This window comes from Schistocerca serialis, chromosome 1 (assembly GCF_023864345.2).
Source record: "Schistocerca serialis cubense isolate TAMUIC-IGC-003099 chromosome 1, iqSchSeri2.2, whole genome shotgun sequence".
NCBI lineage: Eukaryota > Metazoa > Arthropoda > Insecta > Orthoptera > Acrididae > Schistocerca > Schistocerca serialis.
Genome location: NC_064638.1, coordinates 576,512,766 through 576,538,965, shown reverse-complemented (window position 1 = coordinate 576,538,965; position 26,200 = coordinate 576,512,766). Strand labels below are relative to the sequence as shown.

Below are 26,200 nucleotides of genomic sequence, written 5' to 3'. Positions count from 1 at the left end.
ACGCTTAATTTCCATGTTAGAGCTCATTTTAGTTTCGTCAGTATGTACTGTAATTCCTCGATTCACCGCCATGATTTCATACGGGATACTCTACCTGTGCTGCTAGAACATGTGCCTTTACAAGAACGACACAACATGTGGTTCATGCGCGATGGAGCTCCTGCACAATTCAGTCGAAGTGTTCGTACGCTTCTCAACAACAGATTCGGTGACCGATGGATTGGTAGAGGCGGACCAATTCCATGGCCTCCACGCTCTCCTGACCTCAACCCTTTTGACTTTCATTTATGGGGGCATTTGAAAGCTCTTGTCTACGCAACCCCGGTACCAAATGTAGAGACTCTTCGTGCTCGTATTGTGGACGGCTGTGATACAATACGCCATTCTCCAGGACTGCATCAGCGCATCAGGGATTCCATGCGACGGAGGGTGGATGCATCTATCCTCGCTAACGGGGGACATTTTGAACATTTCCTGTAACAAAGTGTTTGAAGTCACGCTGGTACGTTCTGTTGCTGTGTGTTTCCATTCCATGATTAATGTGATTTGAAGAGAAGCAATAAAATGAGCTCTAACATGGAAAGTAAGCGTTTCCGGACACATGTCCACATAACATATTTTCTTTCTTTGTGTGTGAGGAATGTTTCCTGAAAGTTTGGCCGTACCTTTTTGTAACACCATATATATATATATATATATATATATATATATATATGTGTGTGTGTGTGTGTGTGTGTGTGTGTGTTTGTCTACTATACGTTCACAAACCATTCATCCGATTGCAATGAAACTTTGGTGAGTTGTTCTCCGAACTTCCCGAAAACAGTAATGGACAATGTTTCAACAGCTCGGTCACTGTAACATGCGTAGCGCAATTGATTAGGTAAAGGCCTGTCATGCAGCGGACCCGGGTTAGATTCCCACTGTTCGCAATTTTTTTTCATTTTATTTCATTCCCCGCTATGTTAAACTATTAATTATAAAATTTGAATATACTTAAACAGGTCATATAGTATAACGTAAATGTCAATCTCTATATATAAAAATGAATGTATGTATGTCTGCCCTCTGTGCGTTCCCAAACCAATCATCCGATTGCGATGAAATTTTGGTGATTTGTTCTCCGTACGCCCACGAAGGTTCCTAGCCGAAAAAAAAGAAATAAGACACATTCTTGAGAAGATATGACGTCATAAACAATGAGATGCCACCGCGGGAAAATAATCAGATTTATGCATCTACTATTTGAGAATGGGAGCACTTAGCGACTAGCAACAGACGTTAAATAACAATTTCAAACCTTTACGAAAATTTTTCTCTCTGACGCCCCCCACAAAATAACGAAAGGAAAAAAGGTTGTCGCTTGCTACATTTTCTCAGTAAATACCGTAAATCTGCCGCAGTAGGCATGACGTTTTAATGTATTATTTCGTTACTATTAACTCTAATCGCAACATATTTCGCATACATTATCCACATATATCAGTAAATGCGCCGGCAAATTTATGTCTCTTTACGACATATAATTCAGGAAATATGACGTGGTAAACATCGAGACGCGTGAAAAAGTGCCGCGTCAGGCATCACGTTTTGTTCTATTATTTCTTCTCTACTAACACTATTCGCAACACGTTTCGCAAACGTGTTAAAAAAAGTATATAAAACCACGGGCGTATTCCTAAAAAACTCCCGAGATGGGCCAGTAACTGCCTCTTCACTCATTTTGATAATGTTTAGCACAACTGCACAATAAAAACACGCAGAACAGTACAGCGCAAAACAATAACGAAGCAGACGACAATGGCTACCTTGTACAACACATTCTGCTACATAATGTTGGCAGCAGTCGAAACTGCGTGCCTACCGAATCCCCCCGACGTTTACCGACTTCTACCGATTCAGGACTAGGGAGAGGTCTCCCATCTAAAAGTTTACGCACCTTACAGGTATACATGAGATGGCTCATGTTTGTCGCTAGACCACCGCTACAGGTGTTGGGCAAGGGCGCAGCGCTATACGCACTATCCGTGCTCACCTCACTGCGGACTTCTCGCGGCGCTGTATACTAAGACGGTGGATATTTTTAAATACATCGGGAATCCGATGTATCGATATTTAAGAGTATCATTAACAGCCATCACTATTTCGAAAACAGTTCGATATATCGACGAAAAACACGTTGACGTATCGGCCTATAAAAATATGGGCTGCACACTGTAAGTATATTGCCGGTTTTAGAGCTGTATATTCAAGTATTGATTTATTATTAGATATTCTGTGCATCAACAAGCTAGCAGCCCTCTTACCCCCTTAGAGCAAGAATTGGCGATGATCCCTTTGCCAACAGTAACTGCATGCAGATGGACAATAAAAGGTAGCCGATAAGTACGTCGTCCGGTTTCGTCACGTATCTGATTTGTCTGGAACGCTACATGTTGACTTTCCTGTCTTTCTTTTCATTTCTGCAAATGTCAGCGACGTGCAGTTGTGTCAAAACTGCGTGGTTAGGCAGTTTCTGTTGGTAGCACCGAGGGCCGATTACGTCAACAATTCCCCTCGCACGTCTTTGCCCACCGCAAAGACAAATGTTGTCATTTAGATCCTTGATCATCATTTTCAGCAACTGTTTTCGAAGAATGCGGATGTGAAGAAGTAGCCCACTAGTTATGCTAAAAACTATTTTAACGCAACTGGTGAGCTATTTCTTCACACCAGAAATCTTGTTATTCCATTCAAACCGCATAAAACTATCAAGACTCGATATTGCCATTTCGGTATCGATATATCGAAGAAATATCGTCGACAGATACCGATATTTTTGGGAAAATAACGATATTTTACAACATCTGCAACTTTGTACCCAAGGCAATTGGAAAAAAATGAGGTAGGACGTTCAGGAGGGCGGGGAAGAGAGGAGGGACGTCACGCTACTAAAGGCTAACGCATGCGACATCATCTGTAATACTGTTCTTCCGCGAGAGTTTAAAACCAGCTGAATGAATTAAGCGTTGTTAAGTGCTGACACACATTATTGAGCATCGCTTTAATCTGAGTTTATAAGTAATAAACCGCTTAAATCTAAGTTTCTAAGAAATAAATTCTTGCATGTTATAGCCACCTTCAAAGACTTATATTAAAAGCCACGACATGTTACTGCATTCATAGCTACTCACTGCAGCTCAGGAAGATGACGCAGTCCACCAAGATTTTTCTTCGCGGCAAGTATTTTTTGTTTTTTTGTTTTGGTTCTTGTCCTTATGCAGAGAGAAATAACAGTGTCATGCGTTTTGGGAAAATGTAAGGTTATTGTAGAAATTAACTTTTGCATTACTCCGTCACACTTAGCTACATGTCGCCCATGAAAACTGCAAAATATCACTTCGTACTACTTTATTTTATTGAACCAGTCCATTGAAGAAGTGAGTCCACCCTCGGGGGACTACGGAGATTACGGGATTACGGGGATTACCGGTGATGTAATATGAATCCTGAAGAAATTTCTCTGAGATTGAACCCTTGGAACTGACAGTGAGCTTGCATTTAAATGCTGTGTAACCCACGAGGTATTTGAGTGCCTCTTGGGGTTCACAGTCATCACTAGTTGCTGGTTCATCACTAGGAAACTGCAACAGATCTCGTTCTTGTTCGTTGAAATTAGTGCCATCCAAATCAGGTGTCATATTTACAGTTATGTTTTACACAACTCGCTTGTGATGAACTTCATGATGCCTTTCTATTATTCTAGGACTAATGACAGTAAGATTCCATAATTATGAATTCCAGTAGAAGATACAATTCTTGCTTGTACATACACACCCAGTAACGAGTAAACAGGTGTAGAAACGCAGTTTTCGTGAGGTATGCGCAGCGGCCTGTCTTTCTCGTAGGCCTCGGTTTCACCCGAGGCCCACGGTCTCACCTGCAGTCTGCAAGGAAGCTATTTTTTTCCTTTATTGTTATTGTAAAACCTTGTACAAAAGGTAGGCCGTCAGCGGCCTATCTACGCCGCTCTTCGGCCATAGAAAACCAGAGGACAGTTAACATGTAGTCAGATACAGAAAAATATGAATATGAGAAAACCGGTGACACACATCATGATAATAACGAAGACGTTCTAACTGAAGACACTGAATGGCATTAGCAAGTGCAACCGTACACGAAGGCACAATGAGTACACTGTCGAACGATGGAGGGCACTGAAGAGACACAATTGCACTGGAACGGAGAAAAACTGCACAGAAAACACTGACGATGATCTTCGACACACAGCACACACTATTACACGAAAAAAGGGGGGGCTGCCACAGAGTATAGGGGAGGGTAGGAGGGAGGTGGCGGGGATGCCAGCAGGAAAGACGAAGTGAGTGGGGGGAGGGGGCGAGAGTGTAAGTTTGGATGTGGAAGCCCAGGGGGAGGGGAGGAGAGGGAGAGAGGAGGGGGAAGGAAGTTAGGAGGGAGAGAAGGGAAAGAGGGACCCTGGAGGAAAAATTCATGAGGAGGAAGGGTAGGATCAAATCTGGTAGGAGGGGTAGATGGAGGGGACAAGGGCATCATCTGGGAGGGAGAGTTGGCGGAAGCCACCTTGGGCATGGATGTAGAGGGTGGTAAGATGGAGAGTGGGTGGGATACAGGAATACAGGCGTGGCAGCAGATTGGAGTGGGAAAGGACGGGAGGGACAAGCGGGTGAGGAGGATCAAGTTTACAGGAGGTGTAAAGGATTCGTATCCGTTCAAGGAAGAGGAGGAGGTGTGGGAAATGACTTAATTCGTAGAGGAGCCACGTGGGGGATGGGAGGCGGATGTGATAAGTGAGGTGGAACGTATGGTGTTCCTGGATTTGAAGGGACTTGTAGTAGGTCTGAGGGGCAGAGATCCAGGTGGGATGGGCATAACAGAGAATGGGACAGATGAGGATTTATAAGTGTGGGGGACAGTGGAGGGGTCCAAACCCCATGTGCGGCCGGAGAGGTGTTTGAGGAGGCGTAGTTGGAAGCGTGTCTTGGCTTGGATTCTCTGTAGATGGGGAGTCCAGGAAAGGCGATGGTCAAGGATGATGCCAAGGTACTTGAGGGTAGGGGTGAGGTTGATAGGACAGCCGTACATAGCGATATAAAAATTAAGGAGACGGAAGGAAGGGGTGGTTTTACCTACAATGATTGCCTGGGTTTCGGAAGGATTGACCTTGAGCAGCCACTGGTTACACTAGGTGGTGAACTGGTCAAGATGGGATTGAAGAAGGTGCTTGGAGCATTGGAGGGTGGCAGCGAGGGTAAGGAAGGTCGTGTCGTCGGTGTATTGGAGAAAGTATATGGGGGGTGAAGGCGGCGGCATGTCTGCTGTATAAGGAAGGTAGAGAAGAGGGGAGAGGATGGAACCTTGGGGCACACGGGCGCAAGAGTGGAAGGTGTAGGAATCTGTGGTATGGATGGTGACGTAGGAAGGATGTTGAGAAAGGAAGGAGGCGATCAGATGGACGTAGTTAATAAGGAGGTTGAAGGTTTGGAGCTTGAAGAGGAGACCGGAATGCTATACAAGGTCATAGGCACATTCAAGGTCGAGAGAGAGGAAGATGCTGGAGCGACAGGAATTTATTTGTTCGGAGAGGAGGTGAGTGAGAAGATCACCTGCAGAGAAGGATGGTCGAAAGCCACATTGGGTAGAGGGAAGGAAGTGGTGCAGGTGGAGGTGCTGATGGATGTGTCGGGTGAGCCAGGACCTTGCTGAATACTGAGGTAAGGCTGATGGAATGGTTGGAGGAGACAGCAGACAGTGGTTTGTCTGGTTTGAGGAACATTAGGATCCGGGAGGTTTTCTACAGGTCGGGGTAGAAGCCAGTAGACAAGACCACACTATATAGTCTGGCCAGGGTGGTGAGGAAGGATGCAGGGGCTTCATGGAGGTGACGGTAGGTAACACGGTCATGACCGGGAGCGGTGTTGCGTTTCGTGCGTAGTGTAGCTATGATATCTTGAGTGGTAATAGGGGTGTTGAGTTCAGTGTGTGGAATTTATGTCCAAGTACTGGAAGCCAGGAGCAAGTGGAGGGGCAGAGGTGTCAGTTCGATCAAGGACATCAGGGAAGAGGGTGTAGTCAAACTGGAGATCATCAGGGATGGTAAGGGTATCGGAAAGGTATGAAGGAAAATGGTTGGCATTACTAAAGTTATCAGGAAAGGGAAATCATGAAGGAGAGGGTTTAGACCCAGTAAGGCGGCGGAAGGATGACCAGTACTTAGACGAGGTAATAGGTAGGGTAGCATTGAGGCGGGTGCATGTCTGTCACCAGTCTCGGCGTTTATTGGCCGCGAGCAAGTTTCGTACGTGTCTTCAAAGTTGCCGGTGGTGTTGCAGTGTGTCCCAGTCCCATGTGTGAAGGAATTCATGGTAGAGACGGTGGGATTAATGAAGGAGGAAGAAGGCCTGTGGGGGTAAGGTGGGGCAGTGCAGGTGGATGTCGGTGGTAGGGATGTGAGCCTCAATGGCCTCAGACAAGGTCTGCTGGAGAAAGGAGGCGGCATAGGCTATATCATCGGGGTGGTGGTAGACAAGAGGGTGGCAATCGATCCAGGTAGTGAGGGTATCCCGGTAGGCATTCCAGTTGGCACGGGAATAGTCAGTGGACATATTTTGGGGGAGGGTCGATGCGATGATCTGGGTGGGGGTGACGGCCATCTGATACGGTGAGGTGGACAGGGAGATGGTCATACGGTGAGGTGGACAGGGAGATGGTCAGTGCCAACAGGGTTAAGGACGTCCACCGTTATGTGTCCAAGGAGGTTAGGGGAGGCCAGGACAACATCGGGAGTGGTATTGGATTTGGAGCGGCTGTGGTGGGGAAGGGGAAGGAGGTCACCTTGGAGTGTGGCGAGGAACCGATGTCACTGCCGTAACTGGGTGGCAGCATGACTATGGATGTTGAGGTTGGCAGCAATCATGTAGGAGGAGAAGGTACAGTCGATGTGGGAAAGGAAGTCAAAGGGAATAGGGGTAGAGGGGCGGACATAGATGGTGGCACAGGTAATGGTAAGGCTGGGCAAGAAGATACTAAGGATCAGGTGTTCTGTGGGGTCGGGAAGGAGGGGTTGGAGCCGAACAGGGATCTAGCGGTGGTGGCCAATGCTGCCTGCCACATGCTATCAGGAGGGGTTTATCGGAGCAGTGAAGGAGGTAGGGCGATGTGTGTACGTGATGGTGGGGCTGGAGAAAGGTTTTGTTTGGGAGGAAGGCATCCACGTGGTGGGTCATGAGAGTACGCGTGAGAAGATTCTTGTTAATGGGAAGGGAGTGGATGTTGAACAAGATATAGTGCTGTCACGCCATTATGGGAACTTAGATGAGGGTGTCGAGACATGAGAAGATAAAGTGGGCCTAGTTATGGGAGTAGGTGGAGAAGGTATTAAGGTGGAAGACAGAGCGGGCTGCGAGGGAAATCTGTTGGAGGGTATGGGGCCGCTGGAATGGACAGACATTGGTAAGAAAGCGAATGATGTCCTCGTTCGTGGTGGTGGTGGGGGGTGATGAATGGAGTTTCCAGGAGGCGTGGGGGCATCCAGAGGTCGGACGGGGTCGGTGAGTTCAGGAGTGGAGGGTGGTTCGGGCCGGGAAGCTAATATGGCATGCCCAGCTATATAACAAACATGTAACACAGACGGTATGTCAGTTCCGCCTGGGCTCTGTGCGGAGCGCTCGCTGCAGCGAGAGGACATGAAGCGCTTTTGTCCAAAGTTGTGCGCACGCCAGCAAATTGTCGCGTTGCTGTTTTAACGGCGAAGGCAAAATTGTCGTGAAGGCACGCACGCAACATTATGGACAAGGGAAGGGGAAAGTGACAGGACGAATCGAGAGATCAAGAAGCTGCGAATGTCGAGTATGCTGAACATTCCGAGCCTACAAACCCGAAAAACACGGCAAAACTGACCGACGAGCAAATAGGCCGCAACTCTGCAGACCGAAAGTCGGGCAGCCTCGACAGCCAGCGCCTGGGGCCCTGTTCTGTATCGTTCATACCGATCGATGTAGTAGGTTAGTCTCGATAGCGACGTCATTTTCAGTTCTTTATCGAAATATCCTATTCAGTAAGTTTCTGAGACCTATAACCGAACAGCCTCCCACCGATTTTACGACAATTGTACCGAGAGGTTTTGGATTTCGGTGTGGACTTGTCAATCGGTGAACTGTGGTTTATATACATCTATAATTTGTTATTTTAAACATATTTAGCGGTTTTGGCTTTGGATTTAGTGATTATGTTACTAAAGAATCACCAGAGGGCGCATCCGGTTGGAAAGTGAGTTCATAAAAGACTATTTTCCTTTGTTAGAAATATGGTTAGGTTAGGTTGTTACTGTGAATGATTACATAAAGAAAATACGTTATCGGTCAATATTCTCTCAAAATACGTGTTATTTTTATGCATATAAGAGTTTAAAGATCATTAAACATCAAGACATCGGCTCTTGGTTGGTTGGTTTGGGGAAGGAGACCAGACAGCGTGGTCATCGGTCTCATCGGATTATGGAAGGATGGGGAAGGAAGTCGGCCGTGCCCTCTCAGAGGAACCATCCCGGCATTTGCCTGGAGTGATTTAGGGAAATCACGGAAAACCTAAATCAGGATGGTTGGACGCGGGATTGAACCGCCGTCCTCCCGAATGCGAGTCCAGTGTCTAACCACTGCGCCACCTCGCTCGGTACATCGGCTCTGCTTACGTATATTACGTGAGTGTGAACTGACGTTACAAGTGACTTTGTGTACTTTTTCCCTCAAATGGTTTAGTTAGTAATTATCGAAACGTGTTTACAACTTTCAAGTAACAATGGGAAGCAATTATGTGAAGCTTGATAAAATGAGCGCTGTGTGTGTGTGTGTGTGTGTGTGTGTGTGTGTGTGTGTGTGTGGCCAAGTAGTTAGCGCGCGGGAATGCCATGCGAAAGGCTTTGGGTTCGTGTACAGATGGGTAGCAAAAAATTTTTTGTTCCTCTTCACATATGCAACACGTTCTGAGACATTGTTATTCGTGTAAGTTACGATTTTTCTACAGTATTCGTTGTTACTTACATGTAAGAGCGCACTTCCGCAGTAATGATTTCGTGATTTCTGTATGTTTAAAAAACGAAATATGAAATTGCTGGAGATGAAATCGCTGTGAGTTATACAACCGACAGTGACCTCTATATTTTTTCTTGTCAGAAATAATTCACCATTTTTTCCGAATATGTAGCGATTTCAGAATTGCGGTTAGACACGAATCTAACAGCACAACTTAAATTACTGGGAATGTAACTTGCAGCAGTCCTCTTCATAATCTTGCTTGTCACAGCTGTTTATCTGCGATCGAATCCTCAATAACAGTAGACAGAGATGAAAGATCTCTGCCGTAATATTTTTAGACTGTAGCACCATATACGAAACATGTTCATTCGTGAGATGCATGTGATAAACTTCGACGTACTGCAGGAGTTCTCGAAAATGCGTTTTTTTTCAGTTTTGTTTTTAAGACCCAAATCGTTGACGTATCGTATAGGGAAGTGGGCTACTTAATCATTTGAATGTCTAGGACCGAGTATTAACCATATTCTGATTATCTTCCTAGTCTTTGAAACTCTCAGAATTAATTTTCGGGTGTTTTTATAGATGTATTAGTACAATGTGGTACTCCACACTATTCCTAACTCATTTTCCAAAACATGATGTCGGTGTGAATGAGAATAGGACGACATAATGTGGTATTTACGACAGTCTGCAGAATGCAGTCAAATACGCTATCGTTATTATGCATGCATGGAAACATGTGGTCAGCAAAAGTGTAAAAATTTCTATGCATTTCAGCTGAGAATCATGGAAATGGATATACCGCGCCTGATACTGTTAAGGAGGAGGCAATAGCAACGAAGGCGGGCACGTCAGCTCGATGGAATGAGGCGTCATGCGTTGTGGCAACGTAAACGCAGTTTTCGGTACTTGGAAGAATAGCGCGCCTGTGTCGTCTGCTAGCCGCTTTGTGTTCGTGGCGCTGTGCGCGCTACAGTGCGCGACGCGACAACGGCGTTTCGATTCTCTAGACCCGAACGGTATCGCTACCGAAATGCATACTGAATAATGCAGGGGCTCTAATTCGAGTGCTAGACCGTTCGGTGCTCTTGAGTACCGAAACGATCGGCACACTGTGGAAAGATACACCTTCCCGCCAGCGCAGACGCCAGAAACAACGAGCGATGCTGCCAAGCCGACGCACCGACACACCCGATCTACATCTGGTACCAGGATAAAGATTGGGCAGAGTTTGTCGACCGACTGGAACAAGTCGTGGCGGTAGAGGTGACCAGTCTGGTCGACAACTCGCTACTTGCAAACCGACGACCGACGCGGAACTGTGGAGGGAGGTGAAGTAGAAGAGGAAGGGCGTAGTCAAGGCTTTTGTGAGAGGACTACCCTGGCTGTGCAACGAAGACACCGTCAAGAAAGGCCTGCTGCTGCGGGGATACGAGAATGTGGCAGTGAAACTCCGCAACCGGGCCAACAAGCAGAGACCACCTGCTCTTCATACTGGCTGTGGAAACGGCCAGAGATGAGCAGAAATGGCCTGCACCAGAAACTTGCGAGATGAAGAAGCTCGTGGGCTTCCCAGTAACGGTGACGCCTCTCCCAATGCTTCAAGTGTCAGCAAGAAGTACATGTGGCAAGATACTGCCCCAACCAGACGAAGTCCGGAGATAGCCACGACAGTCGCAGCTGCACACGCAAAAGAGAACGATGTTTGCAGGCCGCAACACCACTCAGGGGACACCGGGACAAACCGACTGTGGGCGCAAACCGCCGCCAGTGAGAGTGGCGGTGGAGGTGGGCGACTGCCGGGGCTCGGGCGACGATACAATGCCGTCGAACACCAAAGAGAAGAAGCCGCCACAGTGACTGGGCGACGCACCGAACGCGGATATCGGAGCCGCCATTCAGGAAGCGGAATCCGCTTCCGAATGGCGCTCCACAACGAAATGGAGGCAACCTGCCTGAGGCTGAAGGAGACCTTCCGCCCGCGCCCACAAATGGAAATGCGGGCGACGCAGGACTCCGCCCAGATAAGAATTGAAGCTGCCACCCAGACTGCCCTGGTACCGGAAACGAACGCCAAACAGAAGAAAAGGCTACACATAAACCGAGCAGTCCAAACCAGGGAGTTCATAAACTGGCTAACAGCACAGTAAACTCTGAAGTAATAGGCAAGATCGATTTCTCCAAGCTCGACGCAGCGCAATGGAGAAGTGCAGACGTTAACGTCAGGAACTGGCTAGAAGTCCGAAAATGAAGAAAGAGAAAAAGAAGAGGGAAGACCGCCGAGAAGACACCACCGACCGCAAAAACCATACCCCTAACATTGTTGTTGTGCTCTTCAGTCCAGAGACTGGTTTGATGCAGCTCTCCATGCTACCCTATCCTGTGCAAGCTTCTTTATCTCCCAGTACTTACTGCAACCTACATCCTTCTGAATCTGTTAAGTGTATTCCTCTCTTGGTCTCCCTCTACGATTTTTACTCTCCACACTTTCCTCCAATACTACATTGGTGATCCCTTGATGCCTCAGAATATGCCCTACCAACCAATCCCTTCTTCTAGTCAAATTGTGCCACAAATTTCTCTTCTCTCCAATTCTATTCAATACCTCCTCATTAGTTATGTGATCTACCCATCTAATCTTCAGCATTCTTCTGTAGCACCATATTTCGAAAGCTTCTATTCTCTTCTTGTCTAAACTATTTATTGTCCACGTTCCACTTCCATACATGGCTACACCCCGTACAAATACTTTCAGAAACGACTTAAAAAAAAAAAAAAAAAAAAAAAAAAAAAATGGTTCAAATGGCTCTGAGCACTATGGGACTCAACTGCTGAGGTCATTAGTCCCCTAGAACTAGTTAAACCTAACCAACCTAAGGACATCACACACATCCATGGCCGAGGCAGGATTCGAGCCTGCGACCGTAGCGGTCTCGCGGTTCCAGACTGCAGCGCCAGAACCGCACGGCCACTTCGGCCGGCTCAGAAACGAGTTCCAGACGCTTTAAATCTATACTCGGTGTTAACAAATTTCTCTTCTTCAGAAAAGCTTTCCTTGCCGTTGCCAGTCTACATTTTATATCCTCTCTACCTCGACCATCATCAGTTATTTTGCTCCCCATATAGCAAAACTCATTTACTACTTTAAGCGTCTCATTTCCTAATCTAAGTCCTGCAGCAACACCCGATTTAATTAGACTACATTCCATTATCCTCGTTTTGCTTTTGTAGATGTTCATCTTATATCCTCCTTTCAAGACACTGTGCATTCCTTTCAGCTGCTCTTCCAGGTCCTTTGCTGTCTGACAGAATTACAATGTCGTCGGCGAACCTCAAAGCTTTTATTTCTTCTTCATGGATTTTAATTCCTACTTCGAATTTTTCATTTGTTTCCTTTACTGCTTGCTAAATATACAGATTGAATAACATCGGGGATTGGCTACAACCCTGTCTCACTCCCTTCCCAACCAATGCTTCCCTTTCATGCTCCTCAACTCTTATAACTGCCATCTCGTTTCTGTACAAATTGCCAATATCCTTTCACTCCCTGTATTTTATCCCTGTCACCTTCAGAATTTGAAAGAGAGTATTCCAGTCAACACTGTCAAATGCTTTCTCTAAGTGTACAAATACTAGAAATGTAGGTTTGCCTTTCCTTAATCCATTTTCTAAGATAAGTCGTAGGGTCAGTATTGCCTCACGTGTTCCAACATTTCTAGGGAATCCAAGGTGATCTTCCCCAAGGTCGGCCTCTACCAGTTTTTCCATTCGTCTGTAAAGAATTTGTGCTAGTATTTTGCAGCCTTGGCTTATTAAACTGATAGTTCGGTAGTTTTTGCATCTGTCAACATCTGCTTTCTTTGGGATTGGAATTATTATATTCTTCTTGAAGTCTGAGGGTATTTCGCCTGCCTCATACATCTTGCTCACTAGATGGTAGAGTTTTTTTAGGCTTTGCTCTCCCAAGCTGTCAGTAGTTCTAATGGAATGTTGTCTACTCCCGGGGCCTTGTTTCGACTTAAGTGCTCTGTCAAACTCTTCATGCAGTATCATATCTCCTATGTCATATTCATCTACTTTCTCTTCCATTTCTATAATATTGTCCTCAAGAACATCGCCCTTGTGTAGACCCCCATATACTCCTTCCACCTTTCTGCTTTCCTTTCTTTGCTTAGAACTGGGTTTCCATCTGAGTCCTCAATTATAATACAGTACACCCTTAAATGCCGCGCGGGATTAGCCGAGTGGTCTAGGCGTTGCAGTCATGGACTGTGCGGCTCGTCCCGGCGGAGGTTCGAGTCATCCCTCGGGCATGGGTGTGTGTGTTTGTCCTTAGGATAATTTAGGTTAAGTTTTGTGTAAGCTTAGGGACTTATGACCTTAGCAGTTAAGTCCCATAAGATTTCACACACATTTGAACATTTTTGAACACCCTTAAATCGTGATCAATAAAATAAAAGGAATAAATATGTGTAACACTACGGCCGAAAAGAGGATGAAGAAACTCTATAGCGGCCCGCCCTATCCCCTTCAGGGAAGGCAATAAAAGGTATAACAAAAAAATAAAAAAGGACGGCACGTGGCTCCAGAGAAAGAACTGCGATTGGCTCGTGACTGTTCTCTCCCCACTACACAAGATGCTCATAGCATTGTTCGTAAAGCATGAATGCGTTACTTCTCTTGGCGCGAGTACCTATGTAAAATAATACCTACTCAGTTACCTCAATAAAGCCTCAAAGTACAGCTTGTAATTTGAGATAAATATATGGAATTATATTAGTTTTTTTTATTTTTCTGTTATTTTATTTATCGTCCTCGAATATTCGGACTGTTTTCCTACACGTGCTGACATCAGTTTACATTTTGGAAGAAAGAACGTGCATCATGTGTTCTAGTGCAATCGTATCCTTTGCAATATGCGAATCACTCAAAAACTGGTTTACTCTTACTGAAACATGTTGCATATTTAACGTGGCCCCGCAAGATACACTTACGCCACCGAGTGAACAGTAAACCATTCCAGGGACGAACGGGTACTTCTGAAGGGCGGGAAAGCCTTTGCTACTTGCTATAAGTTCGGCTGTATTCGTAGGCATTCGGTGGGAGACGAAGCTGCAAGGCCGCTGTTCGGTTGTTAGCTCCGGAGTGCAGACGTAGAAACTGGAAACATATAGTGAGAATGAACAGAAGAGGGTCGTTGTAAGTGTATTATCTGCTGTATTGGATTGAATTTGCGTGTACTACGTGTCATGGTCAACTTTGATTTACGGAAGATGTGCTGGCGAAAATATGTGACTTTGTTTTCTTCTGTAGTGCACAATGAGGAAAGATAGGGCGTTTTCTCAAACAGCTTTCCGTTATTGTTTTATTTTATGAAAATATGTTACGAAGATGATAGTGTTCGTAATTTACAATGATTAGCACTCGTTTGCCGTACGGCATTTGATTTGTTCGGGTATGAAATAATTTTTTTCGTAGTACATGCGTGTGCTTTTTATTTGGGCTTTGTGAGCGTTGGTGATAGTGTTTTTTTTTCTGGTTACATACTGCTAAGAGTTCATTTTAAATAAGTGTTTTGAATGGTTGTCTGTTGGTGTCTGAGCACTGGAAATACAATACCGGAGAGCCCATAATGAATGTAAACAAACGATTTGCAAATGTCGAAGAATACAGGAAAGGAATTTCAAATATTATGTGCGCGACATGTCGAGAAGGTTGCTGCGAATTTTTTTCCAGTTATGTTATTCTCCGGCCACGCATTTATTGTTCAGCTGATGTAGTTTGAATATAGTCTACTCGTGAATGGCATGCACCTACCGATAAGGTAAACCTACTTTAAAATATATAGCTCCAGTTCTCATGAAAACGAGGCATCAAAAATTTTGTAAAAAGTGGTATACTGAGACTGTTCGTAAGAAAACCATAAATATCACAAGTAATCCAGCTGTTATAGTTTTGGAACAGTCAGTCATTATTTGTTTGCCAGATTTGTGAAAATATTGGCTTTGCGTTACATACATAGACAATTGTGCCCTGTCTGCGGGATTATTCATTATAGCCACACGTATTATATGGAGATCATTATGAAGCCATCTCTATTTCTTCATGCTATTGACAGTAATATACAAGAGAATATAGACTATGCTGGACTCTTTTTAAGTACTGCTACCAGTCACATTTTATTAATGGTACTATAAAAGAGAGCTTTCCTAATATTTTACTTATTGTTGGATGGGAACCTTTATTAGTTAGATCCGAAGGTAAATAATAAAGTGAATAAGGAAGTTGCAATTGTGAAACTTCCACCACACACAACTGACCAGCTGCAACCCTTCAGATAAGTGTTGCTTCAAGCCATTCAAGTGTGTTTGGGCTATTGAGTTGATTCAGTGGCAAAAAAGCAATTGGAGAACATCCTCTGAATCAGAATTTCCGTGTCTTAACTGCAAAGTATATGACCATGTCCTTCGAAGTGTAAAAATATACTTTCGGGCTTCAGTAACATAGTACTCTGCCCTCATGTTAGATTTCAGTATCATGTTCATCAGCTCGATCCTGAAAAAGTTCAGGGTTACAATACACAAAGAAATCAAATTACTCCATAAATGTCACTGGTGGTGGTCTTGATCAGGCTCAAATTATTTCTGAAGATTATGCAATGTTGCTTTGCTGTGGTGGATGTGAGGTTGAAGCTGGTGATTCTGCTAGAAGAAATGCAAACTGTTTGTAGCAGAGGATCTTCAGCAAATTTTTAGCACTTATTCTTTCAGAGAATTAACGAGAAAGACCAACTGACAGATTTGTGAACAAGTATAGTTAGATAGACCCATTGTTATAGGTAATAACCTCAGAGTAATACTGCAAACATTCTCCAAACACAAAGGAGCAAGCTAAAAGCAGATGAGCCAGAAGCTATGCATGTGATCTAAGCTGTGTCAGTTGTATGACAGAGAAAGAAAATTGACGAGTTGACTCTGATTAAGACATCGCTGAAGAGTGACAACAGCATGAATGGGGAATCTGCATCTGATTCTATTGTAATAATTGATTCTTAATTCCGCACTTGTAGGTGGAAGAGCATGTATCTTAGCTTAAATATCAAGGAGAAAAGGAATTCATACAGTTACAGATATGTCTGCACCATAGAGAAGTACTGGAAAAATGATGTAGAAGTTATGCATGTGAAGTCTGTGAACAAGATCGAAATGGTTATTAAACAAGAAAGTCATTTCTCTTGTTAATAAGAGTGACATGATGGGGAAAATTGCAATTCTTCATGTTACGTTTGAGGAGAGAAATATCAGAAGGGGGTTCGGCTTTGCATTTAACGGTCCTATTGATCTTAAAGAAAACATTGATTCTCTTTTGTGTACACATTATTTTTGTATTAGTGTCAAATATAAATATTCAGTAGTAATTGTAAACACTTCCTATCCATTCTTGGCTGACTTTCTATTATTAAAAATAGAAAAAAAAACGAAAGAATTTTTTGTAGTTCACAGCAAGATGAGTTTCATGCCATAAATCTTCTACAAATATTTCCCATAGAAAAATACAAGTTATACACATGTATCTCCCTCCCCCCCCCCCCCCCCCCATTTTTGAGACCTTGTCCTTCTGTTTGTAGTGTGCACAAGAATACCGGATGTGTATAATATTATCATATTTTGGACCAGCCGTATCTAACCCTAGATCACTAAAGTGGGGAAAATGTTGTTACTACTAAACTATTGTAACCTTTACTACTAATTTTATTCAAAGGAAATCATAATTGATAAGTTATGCACTAGTTAATTAAAAGTATTAGATTTGAAATACTATGTTACACATGTATAAGTACGAAATATCCTATTTTATACCTAGAACATCAATGTTACTTCTCAGAATGCTTTTAGAAAAGAAATATTGATTTATGTGGTGTATGAGTAATAAATTATTGGACACAATTATTACAGTCTAAGTGATACCTAGCTTGGTGTTCTGAACAAATTGTTTTTGAACTGTGGTTACAAAAGTCGTCATACTTCCTTTGCTTAAAGGAGAAAATAAGCATACTCTCTTAAGGTGGTTGTAGGTTCTGCTGTTGCTACCCAGGTGAAGTTCCCAGAGTCTTGCATATTTTGTGCCATTGTTCATGTTGGATGCCTGGTGTGTTCAATGCCGTTGCATTTATGGACTTGTTAGAACTCTGATTCAAGTCCATATTGTCATTAGCTACCGACAACAAAAATTCTCTTATGCTTGTTTTGTTTACATGTTTTTTCATGCTTAGAACAGAACATTGAGTTTCCTAATGGTATGGCTTTGGAGTTCAGCATTTCGGTAGGAATCGCTTATTAGTTGGTATAAAGTATCCCTGAAAGTGTGAACTTGAATGGCGATTTTTGTAGTTCAGGTGCTAAGTGAACACATTTGGAACCATTTATCCATTATCACTTTCCTGTTTGAATGATGGATGGGTTTTGTCAGTTCTTTGAGAATATATTCTGCTTGTGGCAGACCAAGGTAGTTAATTGCTTTCCTGACATATCGGTTTGCATTGAACATATTTTTTGCAGATACATCAAAACGACAACTACTTTTACATCTTATTTGGTTTGCTGTCTTAGGGGGCATTTGCCATGAAATACAATCAGCTGTTCATACACAGTTACAAAAGATCCTGGTTTTCAGTGAGTTTTGCAGTTTTCAGTGAGAACATTCCCTGTTTCTCTGGTTGGTGCAAGAGTGTGTGGCTTTTGGGCATCTGGATCATCAGACAGTTCAAGATAAATTCAAACCTATTGCCACTCATTACAGATGTATATTTGTGCCACAAAGATTATTGTCAAACAACACTCTTACTGCTAAATGATGATCACCTTGTGAATGTGCAGTTCTTGTTTTTTCCATGCTTGTTAAGAAACTTTCATAGTTTTTTCACCCGGGTGTGTTTCAGCAGTTTTTGTGCTATCATCAGTGCGTTTGTTATTTTTCTTGTGCAAAATTATTACACTTTGACCTTTAAAGAAACTTTTGGTACAAAATATTTTCATTTGCAAAATGATATTGTAATAATATTTGTAATATTGTAGTACATTTGGAAATATAACTGAATGTATGCATTTGTTTACAGTCCTCACATGAAGCTGTTGGATATGTTTGGTCGTAACTTTGGGTTTACTACACAATCTACAGCTTGTCATCTGCAAACAGCAAAACATTATTTTATTTTTTTTTTTTTTTTTTTTTTTTTTTTTTTTTTTTTTTTTTTTTTTATGCATTCCAACCAAAAATAGTTTCTTGGTGTGTTATTTACAGTTTTTGATGGTGTGGTGTTTTTATTTTGTTTGTGTTCAATTAACAGGCATATTTCTTGCACTTTTGTCATTAACACTTCAATTTTCAGTGATTTGTTCACCAAGACAGATTTTTTGCCAGTGTTACGTGTTGTTGTGGCTGCATAGTGTTCATTTGTTTCATGTTTGTTTGGGATTGGCGTGTAGATTTGAAGTATTGTTTACATTTTTTGTACTTAGTTTGTGTTTCCAAAGGGGAGGGGGGGGGAGTCGTTTATAGGCATGTAGAGTGAGGAATGGTGTGTACAGTATGAGTAGAAGGGAATTTAATTTTAGAGGCTAATCCTGAACAGTTTTGGGTAGGTGTTATTCTATTGTTGATAATGAGCAGATTTGGAGTTTTGAATAGGTGTTATTTTTATTTTATTGTGCAATGGTATGTATTTTCACTTACTTTCCTTGGGCTATTGATTTTTGAATGCAATAGTTTTCTTCTATTGTTAAAATTTTGGTGTAGGCTGTTGTTAGTTTTAAGGATTTTTACGTCTGTTTCAGCGTTTGTTGGGTGGCTGTTGGGTTACATCTGTGAATATTGAGTGTGAACAGGAAAGCAGAATCATGCTGCATATCGACATTAATGATATGGGCCTGTAATTAAGTGGATTACTCCTACTACCTTTCTTGAATATTGGTGTGACCTGTGCAACTTTCCAGTGTTTGGGTATGGATCTTTCGTCGAGCGAACGGTTGTCAAGTATGGAGCTAATGCATCAGCATACTCTAAAAGGAACCTCAGAATTCAGAGACTGAATTTCTTGCTCCAGCCACATGATTTTGGCTGTGCATTTCGTCTGTTTTACTACAGATGACTAATTGTTTACAGTGTATTTACACTTGGATGCATGTCTGCATGTCATGAAACAAATGAACATTACACAGCCACACCAACATGTAATGGTAGCGAAAACTCTGTGCTTGTTGAACAAATTGTAGAAAATTAATGTGTAACCATAAATGCACAATAAATAATCATGTTGCCTTTACACAAGCAAATTAAAGACACCACAAAGTCAATAACTGTAAGTAGTATGCTAAACAATGTGATACATAGTGCTTCTCAGTTGGAAATTCATAATAAAGAGAAAAATAAAATAATGTTTTGCAATTTGCAAACGACATGTGTTTGTTTATTTATTTTTGACAATCACTCCTTTTACAAATGTAAATATTTTGTACAACAAATTTCTTTAAAGATTCTCATGCAACAATTTTGTGGAAGGAAATTAAACAAACTCACTGAAGATAGACAAAAAGTGCTGAAACATGTCTTGGTAAAAACAGAATGACAAAGTGTCTTGCATAAGGCAGATTTCCTCTCCTGTTTTGCTAAATGATGGTCTTTTATGACAGCCGTCAATGATGATGACCCCAGCAGATATTTGATTTCTTCTTTTGTTATGTGAAAAATGGTTTTATAGGCAACCTTATAATTAGGAGCTACTAAATCAATTTTCTGCTGGCAAACTTACTGATATCACAGTGGTTTTATCATCTACAAACTGACAAAAACAGTCGTTTGGTGTGTTTCCAGTTTTGGCACTTCAGACACCACCTGGTTGAAAAGCATAATACGTTTCATATATTATGTGCTACCGTGCAAACTTTTATAGGCTTTATAGACAGAACCTGCCCATTTCTATCCCTGATAAACCACTTATTTGACAAACTATTATAGAATCTGAAGTCAATTCATCATTTTCAGTACCAGAATCATCACTTACTTGGTAAGAAGATGGTGCTGGGTTCCTTGGTTGAAATGTCTACCTTCTCCATGGTCACCCACAGATTCTTGTGATTCCCTGTTTTCCTCATTTGCTGCTTCAAAGTCTGGCTTTGTATCACTGTCATCTGTACACCCAACAGTATCTTCATGAAGAAAATCTTCATCTTCACTAAACTGCCCATTGTCTGTGTGTTTACCAGCTCCTTGGAGTAAATCACCCAATATTTGTGTAAAAAAAATCAAACTCAACATCAACCGTATTGTGCTGTTTTCAGTATGAAAAGATAAGATTAGCACTGAAGAGAGCCAGTGTCTTATGAACTAACAGTCTTCTAACTGTGACTGCTTGCCACTTTGCCCAAGATGCAAAACTAGGTAAATTTTAAGTGATAAAACAAATATGCTGCATGTGAGAAAACAAGCACACCATTTCTAAATGTTTGTAATATGTACAGGAGCACCAGTGTCAGCAAACTGCTGGAGTTGGGCTGACGATGATGACGTTTGGAACAGCTGTGTTGACACCAGACGAGACTGTTTTTATGAATTTTACTTAACTGACAGATTGCTGCTTCTCAGTAATGTTATCTAAAATTATGAATTCAGCCATTGTTAACAGTGTTCGCCATGAAGATACCCAGTAGCGCATGTTGCTTGTCTGTCAAGACTAGCAGGAACCATGAAGAGATACTAACCACTATCATAAATTTTACAACAGTTTAGTGATGTTAAGATTGCCTACATATATAACTTCAAAGCATTAAATAATGTCATTTGAAAGCAGCTTACTGTCCTTAACAACTGCAATTTTTTATTAGCAGGTATTCTTTTTTCTTTAAAAAGTATAAATTTTTGATTTTGTTTTGTATTTAGGTCATCTTGCCGTAATCACTAAGATCTACATTTCATTCATCTCATTAACTCATTTTCCTGCCACTATTGTTCATGAAGCTAAGTGTACTTTCCTTTGGAGTCTTTAGACCTCTACATTAACCTATCTGTGTTTCCTCAGTATGTTTCAGGAACCAGTAACTACTGCACTGAAAATTCAACATTCGAGTATACCAGTAGCTGAAAAAAGGAGGTATGATCTTTATTTGGTGCAAATTGTGTATGTGTATTATAAACATGTTGCAGTTATATATATCAGCTCTGTCTAGATAAAAGCTCTTTTGATATCTGCGTATTATTTGATTTACTGAAGAAGAAAAAAAAGCTGTGTAAGTCGAGAGTGAAATCCTATTTAGATGTTATCCTTTCTGTTCGTGGCAAGCTGTGCTGTTTAAATTTTTCTGGAAGCTGATACACTTATCCATTTTTTTTTTCTCCAGCTGCATCCCACTCCCCTACCTCCTCTGTACATGCAAACTGATGTTTTCAACTTGTTGCAGTTAAAAATGTTTGTTCATAATGATGTGGAATATTAATACATACTGTGTCCTCTTCTTTATGCCTACATTGTGTTTGCTTTTTTTATTCCTTGGGCTTGAAATATGCAGATAAGATTGTTTATGGACAAGAAGAGAATCATCTGATAATGGCTCTTATATTACAGATCACCAAGAATCAGACATTCCTAATCTCAACTTCGCTTAACATTGTTTTAATATTTTCCTTTACTCATTAGAGTAAATTTCTATAGATAGCCAAGAGCGTGGCATCAAAATGAGAGCTGGAGGTTGTATAAAAGTACAGTGTATACATTTAAAAAATGGTTTTTAACAAACTGACACATTTTGAACAATCTACATGTACATCTAAATCTATACTCTGCAAACCACTGCGAGATGCATGGCAGAAGGTATGTTCCATTGAACCAGTTATCAGGGTTTCTTTCTGTTCCATTGACTATGGAGCAGGGGAAGGAGGATTGTGTGTGTGTGTGTGTGTGTGTGTGTGTGTGTGGTTTTTTTTTTTTTTTTTTTTTTTTTTGTACAGTAATCATTCAAATCAAATATCCTCAAGATCCTTATGTAAGGAATACGTAAGAGGTTGTAGTATATGCCTAGAGTAATCATTTAAAGCTGGTTCTTGAAATGTTGTTAATAGACTTTCTTGGGATAGTTTCTGTCCTCAACAGTCTTCCAGTTCAGCTCCTTCAGTATCTACATGACACTCTCCCACAGGTTAAAGAAACCTGTGACCATTTGTGCTGCCCTTCTCTCTCGCACAAAGATTGATTGCACTTCCCCAGTTTTCTACCAGTAAACCAAAGTCTACCACCTACTTTATCCATGACTGAACTATGTGATCATTCCATTTCATATACCTACAAAGTGTTACCTCGGGTATTTGTATGAGTACACTGATTCTGACAGTGTCTCTTTGATATTATAGTCATAGATATCAGGTTTTTTTTGTTTTGCAAAGTGCAAAATTTTACAGTTGTGAACATTTAAAGCAAATTACCAATCTTTGCACCATGTTGAAATCGTATGTGTGCATGTTTTAGAAATGAAAATTATTTTAGTTGTTGCATAAATAGCTTGTTTCCAGTGTGCAGTAACTTGTCAAAGGAAAAACTTAACCTTTCAGCTGATACTTTCTTTTTGCCTCTTGGCTTATTGCTTGGTAATTGCAATGAAGAGCCACCATTGCATTGTGATGCTGTATTAAGACACTGAAATTGTATTCAGTTCAGAAAGGTGATGGTTCAAACACTTGTCCAGATACAGGTTTTCTGTAAGGAAATATTAAATTCTGGAATCCATGCAATGTGGCAGTTACAAGTTTATTTGTGCAAAATTTAGCCTAATGTTAATAAATATGAATGGCACTGTTAATTTGATACTTGGTAAGGAAGTATCGTTAGAATGGGACTTCAGCACCGAGGATTCTCAGAAATGTTTTGGGATTGACTGTATAGGGAGTGGGGGTGGGTGGCTTCATCTGAATTTGTCAGCTGACATTGTAAGTTAGCCTATTCTCACAATGTTCATTTATGTTACGAAAGTGAGTTTTGTGCTTTATGCCTTCTTAATTGTAATTTTTTTGTTTGCTATGTTTTTATTGCACTTTGCAAACATTGCATGGCACTTGTATATTTTTTGTGTCAGCCGTCTCCCACAAAAGAGGCTAAATATCTGAAAGCAAAAACAATGATTTTGCAGTGCCTGAGCCAAGAAGAGCTCACACTCCGGATAAACAACAACATAAATTGCTGAAACAGTTTTTGTTTAAAAAAAACTGTAGTGAATGAGTCAGCTCTGTTGAAAGAGAAAATAGTTCTTGTATTCAGTCAGAAGACTGGTTTGATGCAGCTCTCCAAGCTACTATATCCTGTGCGAACCTCTTTGTCTCTGAATAAGTAGTACAACCTACGTCTTTCTCAATCTCCTTATTGTGTTCATCTCTCAATCTCCGTTTACAATTTTTACTCTTGCCCCTCCGACCACACTTCCCTCCAGTACTAAATTGGTGATCTCTTGGTGTCTCAGAATGTGTCCCATCAACTGATCTCATCTTTTGGTCAGTCTGTGCCAAAAATTACGTGTCTCCCTATTCTGTTCAGTACCTCCTCGTTAGTTATGTGGTCAACCCATCTGATCTTCAGCATTCTTCTCTAGCACCAAATTTCGAAAGCTGGTACTTTCTTTTTCTCTAAACTGTTTATTGTTCATTTTTCACTTCCATACATGGCAACACTCTAGACAAATACTTTCAGAGAAGACTTCCTAACACTTAAATCTGTATTCAATGGTAACGAATGCCTCTTCTTCAGAATTGCTTTTCTTGCTATTGCCACTCTGCTTTTTATACCTTCTGTACTTCAACCATCATCGATTACTTTACTGTCCAAATAGCAAAGCTCATCTGCTACTTTAAGTGTCTCATTCCCTAATCTAATTCCTTTAGCTTCACCTGATTTAATTAGACAACATTCCATTATCCTTCTGTTGCTTTTGTTGATGTTCATCTTCTGTCCACCTTTCAAGAACCTGTCCATTATGTTCAACTGCTCTTCAACTTATCCAGCTCCCATCGCTTTAGTTTCCTACCGTTTTGCATTTTCTTCAGTTTGAATCAACAGTTCATAACCAATAAATTGTGATCAGTCTAAATCTGTCCCAGGAAATGCCTTACAAGTTAAAATCTGGTTCCTAAATCTCTTTCTACCCATTATGTAATCAGTCTGGAACCTTCCAGTATCTCCAGGTCTCTTACACATAGACAACCTACTTTTATGATTATTTTAAATTGTTAGTGATCATTACATTGATGCTCTGTGCAAAATTCTACAAGGTAGTCTACTTTCACTCCTTTCCCGCAGCCCATATTCACCTACTATGTTTCCTTCTTTTCCTTTCCCTGCTATCGAATTTCAGTCCCCCATCACCATTAAATTTTCATCTCCCTTGACTATCTGAACAATTTCCTTTATCCCATCATACATTTCTTCAATCTCTTCATCTGTAGAGCTAGCTGCCATATAAAATTGTACTACTGAGGTAGGTGTGGGCTTCCTTTGACTACAACACATTCACTATGCTGTTCATGGTAGCTTACCCACATTCCTATTTTCTTATTCATTATTAAGCCCACTCCTGCATTATCCCTATTTCACTTTTTATTTGTAATCCTGTGTTCACCTGACTGGAAGTCCTGTTCCTCCTGCCATCAAGCTTCACTAATTCCCATTATATGTAACTTCAACCTGTCCATTTCCCTATTTTAATTTTCTAAGCTACCTGCTTGATTAAGGGATGTAATATTACACTTGCTAATCTGTGGCTTGCCAGGCTTATTTCTGTCCCCTGAATACCTCTGGAATACCTTACCCAAAAGAATGGCATCATTTAACCATAAAGTAGAGCTGCATGCCCTCAGCTGAAATTACTGCTACTGTTTCCCCTTGCTTTTCGGTCATTAGCAGTACCAGTACAGCAAGGCCGTTTTGGTTGTGTTACAAGGCCAGATCAGTCAATCATCCTGAGTGTTGCCCCTACAACTACTGCGAAGGATGCTACCTTACGTCAGGCACCACACATTTATCTGGCCTCTCAGCAGATAGCCCTCCTTCGTGGTTGCACCTAGGGTACGGCTATCTGTATCGCTGAGGCACACAAGCCACCCCACCGACGCCAAGGTCCAGGGTTTATGGGGTTGGAGGGGAGGGGAAGGGGGGGGGAGTTCTTTGTATTGCCTTCTAACTTTTTAAAAATATTTGAGCGGAAATATTTTCTCAGGCAACTTCTGAAAAGTTGTGATGTCATTCTTCCTATTGTATCATTGGTCAGTAGTGAGGAAAACTTACCGTACAGTCTTTGTTAAGATTGTTAAGAACATTCAAGAATTTACTTTGGTCATTAATAAACTTTGCTATCATTTCTTGTGCCTTCAGAGACTGTATTTGGACTTTTTGTGTTGGGGGATAGTATCTCGTGCAATTTTCTGATAAGGAGCTTTTGTATCTCTGCCCCCCCCCCCCCCCCCCCCCCCCGCACACACACACACACACACACACACACACACACACCAGTATGTGGAGAAGTCTTTCACTGACAGTGTTATTGAAGTGAATGTCAACTGCTTATTTGACTGTGTTGTTATAGAGTCAGAAGCTGTTCCAATGCTATTCTTAGGATGACATAGTGGGATTTTAGGCAACTGATGGTTGAATTGTAATGTCAGTGAATCAGGTACCCAGGATCTTGGTGAGATAGTCCAGTAGTTTAAACTGTTTCTAATGTTTTTTTCCATATTTTTAAGATGTTGTTGTTTAGACATTTCAGTCTTGTAAGGAAATAATTTTTAATCATACGATTTTTTTGTTCGGACTATATTCCTAGTCCGTTATAATGAGATGTGATTTTTAATACTGTTCCAAATGTAAGAAATTAACAGAGTAGTTTGAGCAATTATATGCTAGTATCCTACCCTTAATAGAATATTCTAAAGAATCAATGGAGCACATCTTATATGATAAAACAACACTGTTATGTCAAGTAGAGGCAAGTTTCCAAAACTTGCAGATATTAGTGGGAATGAGATGTTGAGGGTTCTGTATCCTGTTCAGGCTAAGTTTATGCTCTGTTAGTTTAGTAATAAGAGATGGAGTAAATATAAACTTAATCTGTGTATTCATTTTT

At 41.5% G+C, this 26,200-nt stretch overlaps 1 protein-coding gene across 9 annotated transcripts in view; it reads left to right on the top strand.

The window, feature by feature from the left end:
* LOC126476502 (protein pellino-like) overlaps positions 1-26,200 on the top strand; it is a 207,137-nt gene that overhangs the window by 20,733 nt on the left and 160,204 nt on the right. For 4 of the 9 annotated variants that reach the window (XM_050103553.1, XM_050103554.1, XM_050103552.1 and 1 more), the window contains exon 1: positions 14,158-14,249. The exons of 1 other annotated variant lie outside the window; for it this stretch is intronic. In XM_050103553.1, coding sequence (XP_049959510.1) covers positions 14,230-14,249 — 20 coding nt within the window. In that variant the 5' untranslated portion in view covers positions 14,158-14,229. Of the gene's footprint in view, positions 1-14,157; positions 14,250-14,604; positions 14,875-21,123; positions 21,196-26,200 lie in introns of those variants that run through there. 4 more of the 9 variants (XM_050103547.1, XM_050103549.1, XM_050103551.1 and 1 more) reach the window with 4 other exon arrangements.